The sequence below is a fragment of the Chinchilla lanigera genome, unplaced genomic scaffold, assembly GCF_000276665.1.
Source record: "Chinchilla lanigera isolate Chin_1 unplaced genomic scaffold, ChiLan1.0 scaffold00027, whole genome shotgun sequence".
Taxonomy (NCBI): domain Eukaryota; kingdom Metazoa; phylum Chordata; class Mammalia; order Rodentia; family Chinchillidae; genus Chinchilla; species Chinchilla lanigera.
This window is the reverse complement of record NW_004955428.1, coordinates 19,684,302-19,688,236: the sequence shown is the minus strand read 5'-3', so window position 1 is coordinate 19,688,236 and position 3,935 is coordinate 19,684,302. Positions and strand designations below refer to the sequence as shown.

The window sequence follows — 3,935 nt, the reverse complement described above, 5'->3', positions numbered from 1 at the left end:
CCGAGCCGCCCGCGGACCGCAGCACCGAGCCAGCCCGCCCGCGTGGTCCCGCCGGGGCTCGGCCCCCACACTGTGCCGGCCCTGCTCCCAAGCCCCGCCGCTCGCTCCAGATGCATTGCGCTGGGCCTGGGTGCGCCGGACGCTTCCCCGGGACAGCTGCACCTCGAAAACGGGCCTGTGCCCCCCCTGCTGCGAAAGCGCCCTCGAGGTCCAGGAAATTCGGCCATTCCCGCACTGGCTTGTGAACCCACAGAGAATCCGTAAGCGGGTTCATTAACGTGCAGACAGGGAGGCGTGCACAGCCTGCAGCTAAGCTCTTTCACGTTGGAAATTTATCTCAAATAATTGAAGCATTATTCAAAGCAGTAAAAAGTTTTGTGGTAGCGGCTGCCCTAGGAAGTTGTAACCCTTCCCAAGACACACAAGTCCGAGTCCTCCCTTACTTGAAAATCACAGAGCTTTTGCACCGCCTGGGGCACGGCAGATGAGAGAGAATGCCCAAATAGAAGCTGGCATCGCAGCACTAAATCAGGCCTCACGTTTCCTTTATTGGTTTTAATAGTTCATAGGTTGGGCAGAGTGTTCAGACAGAGCTTTAAGGGCCCGAGGCATCCTTAAAGTTTGAGCTCTACTCATTTTTCTTGCTAGTTTTTTACAATTTTCTACCACGAGGTCTTTTCTTGGAAACCACCTGATGGTTTCTGAACCATTAAAAACACGCACACAATTTTGACAGAATTAAAATGCACTCACACCATGGAAATATTCCCTGCTTCTTCAAGATTCAGGAGAGCTTTCAACATAAATAGTTCCTATGTGGAAGGTTTTGGTTTTTTGGTTTTTTGGTTTTTTTAAAAATTTTTTTCTCGTACCGGGAATTGAACTCATGTCGTTGCGCTTGCCAGGCAGACACTATGCCGCTGAGCTAAATCCCCAGCCCCAGGTTTTGGTTTAAAATTAGAAAATGGCAAAGGAGCTGGACATGCTGGCTCATGCCTGTTAATTCCAGCACTCAGGAAGGTGAGGCAGGAGGATTGCAATTCAAGGCTAGCCTGGGTTACAAAGTGAGTCCAAGGCCAGCGTGAACTGCATTGTGAAACCCTGTTTCAAAAGGACAAAAACAAAAGAAAAAAGAAAGAAAGAAAGATAGAAAAGAAAACGGCAGAGGAAGAAAAAAAAAGATGCAGGATTTGGTGGGGTATACCTATAATCTCAGCTTTTGGGAAGCTGAGGCAGGAGGACTGCATTGGGTAAAAGCCAGCCTGGGCTACGTAGTGAGTTCAAGACTAAAACTACTAGGGAGACTGAGTCTCAAAAAGAGGAAAGAAAAGAAATACAAAGATGGCAAGTGATCACAGCAGGAAAAAAATGTAGTAGAAATATTTGAAGATTTTAAGGCATAGACTAAATGAATCTTTTAAAGAAGTGTCAGAATAGCTTTGCCAGGGGAGGTAGGAATAGTGTTTTAATGACTGAGCTTTGATCCCTGTCATGCAACATAAAAGTCTATATCTAGTTTCTGTGTAAGGAAATGAATTAATAAGTAAAATGCTGTTTGGGAGAACTTGGAGTTAGATAGCTTTGACACACATAATATGTGTTCAGTAAGTATTTCTGGAACAAAAGTCACTTTTGAGGTCAATCTGAGATTGCCAGTCCGTGAGGAGTCTGAACTCATTTTGCTTTTTGTTGTGCCTCACAAGATCTGCACTCAGTAGGTTTTGTACAGGGTCCTTTGAACCCAGCTGAAACCCAGCCAGACTAGATCCGCTGGCCCAGCTGGAACCAGACCACTATCCAGAGGGTGGGGCACTGGCACTGTCTGGAGGCATTCAAGGCTTGGGGAGACAGCCTTTCCTATGCCCCCTGCCCAACCGGGATCTCAGTCGGATGGCCGGCCCTGTCCCTTTGGGCACAGAAGTTTCCACGGCTCTTGATCATTAGAGAGAAAAAAAGTATTTTTTGCACAGCGCTCATTCACAAGGGACCCTTGCTTGGACGCACAGTACCTTTTGGTTGTGCACTTGTTCCTGAGGAACAAGGTACCCAGCTCCAGAGTCCTCATCTCCCTGAAAGCAAGTGTTAGTAACTAGGAAACGATAGAAATACATTGATGAGATTTGATGGCTAAATATGAACTGATAGGCTGAGAAACTGTCCAAATCTTTTATGAGTCTTGCTCAGAGATTTGAAATAATGAACTGGAAATGCATTTTATTAAAGTATGCCATCTTTCTTTTTAACTAGTAAATGCAGCTGTCTGAAAGTCTGCCTAAACATGGGCACCAGTGAAGAGAAGCTTTTCAGAATAAGTTGCATAACAACACATAAAAGATGGTATGTTTGCCAAATCAAAAGGAACAGTACTGACCGGGTATTTGATTTTGAAGCCTGAAAGACAGTGGCAGGACAGTGACTCATTTCTAAACACTTTAAAAGCTTAAGTGACCTTTCAGTATTATCTTTGAAAAACGGGAAATTAAAAGTCTGCTTTATATCAAAAGTTTAAATCCAGTCTTTAAAAAATAAATAAGAATACAAGAGGCTGATATTTAAAGCACTACCATGCACCTGATTTAGTTATTTTAGAAAATATTGCCTTATCATGACACAAGAAATAGTACTGTGAACACATTTCTCCTTATTTTCAAATTTGCTTTTGGAAGATTTTTTGCTCACAGATATGCATAAAGCAAAATCTCCCTACTGAACTTAACTTTGCATACATTATGTATACTTTGTTTCTTCAACTCAAGGAAGATTTGAATTATAATCCTATATTAATTAGTTATCTCACCACACATAGTGTTGAATTCTTTTGACTGTGTGGTCAGTTATTGATGACTGTCTCTAAGTGCCATGGTAGAATAAAAACCTTAGAGAAAGGAAAGAAAAGATGGAGTTTCATTTAGTTTTAGTTTCCTGAGTCAGAGATATTTTGTAGTGAATGATTACAAAACCAAGTTTGCAAAGCAGAAAAGAATGAAGATTTGTTATGACTCAAAAGTAAAAGTGGAAAAGAAAGCCAGGAAAAGAAAGACAGGGGAAAAGAAAGAACAAGAAAAAGTCCTTCCAAATGAAATAGAATGAATAGTGGTGCCCGATTCTTTCTCTGAAATCATCTCTCCTCAACATTGATTTTAGAGTAGCAATAGCACTATTGCCCTGGGATGGGCCAACAACAGTTCAGGCGCTCGTGCAGAATGAGGAAAGGATTGCCAGGTGTACAGCCAGTAGTAAGCAGCAAGCAGCTCCATTTCTTGAAGATCACAGTTGTGCTCAGGACAAGTCCATGCCACTAAAACTATAGCACAGTGAGAGAAAAGTGCCAGGGTAACAGAAAATCACTGCACAGAGGTCAAAGTACACCAAAGTAGCCACAGCAACACAGTGTTGATAAGTCAAGCTCTCAAATTTAAAGGCCAGGCCTCCTCTTAGGTTCCTCTCCTGCATCTCTGGTTGTGCTTGGCCAGAATGATTGGCGGGATGCTGAGTCCTCTTAAGGGCTGTCAACATGTCTGCTTGTCCCAGAATTCACCCTGATCTTAATTGTATTTATGACTTGAAGTACATATTTTTTAATTTTTTTATTTTGAAGAGAATAATTTTATTTTTCCCGGTATCGGGAATCGAACTCACGACCTCGTGCTTGCCAGGCAGGCACTATGCCGCTGAGCTAAATTCTCAGCCCCGAGAATAAAAATTTTTAAGAAAAACATTAAAAATGATACAGAATTTCAAAACAAGATGATAGGAAATCAACATTGTCTCCCTATTTTTTTAAAGAGAAAAAGAATAAAATTTCAAAATAAGGTAATAGGAAGGCAACGATGGTTAATACATTGCATTGAAGTACATATTTATGAACCTGTAATTATGCAGGAGCAAGTTAAAGGTGACTGGAAGGTCAGGACAGGAGATCAAATATGTATGTC

General features: G+C 42.1%; 1 protein-coding gene across 1 annotated transcript in view; it reads right to left on the bottom strand.

Annotated features, from left to right (window-relative positions):
- Prdm5 (PR domain containing 5) overlaps window positions 1-3,516 on the bottom strand; it is a 196,996-nt gene extending 193,480 nt beyond the window's left edge. The window contains exons 1-2 of the mRNA XM_013515254.1: window positions 3,330-3,516; window positions 444-544 (exon numbers count right to left, since the gene is read on the bottom strand). Of these exons, the coding sequence (XP_013370708.1) occupies window positions 444-544; window positions 3,330-3,516 (288 nt within the window). The remainder of the gene's footprint in view (window positions 1-443; window positions 545-3,329) is intronic.
- Window positions 3,517-3,935: the final 419 nt, after the last annotated feature.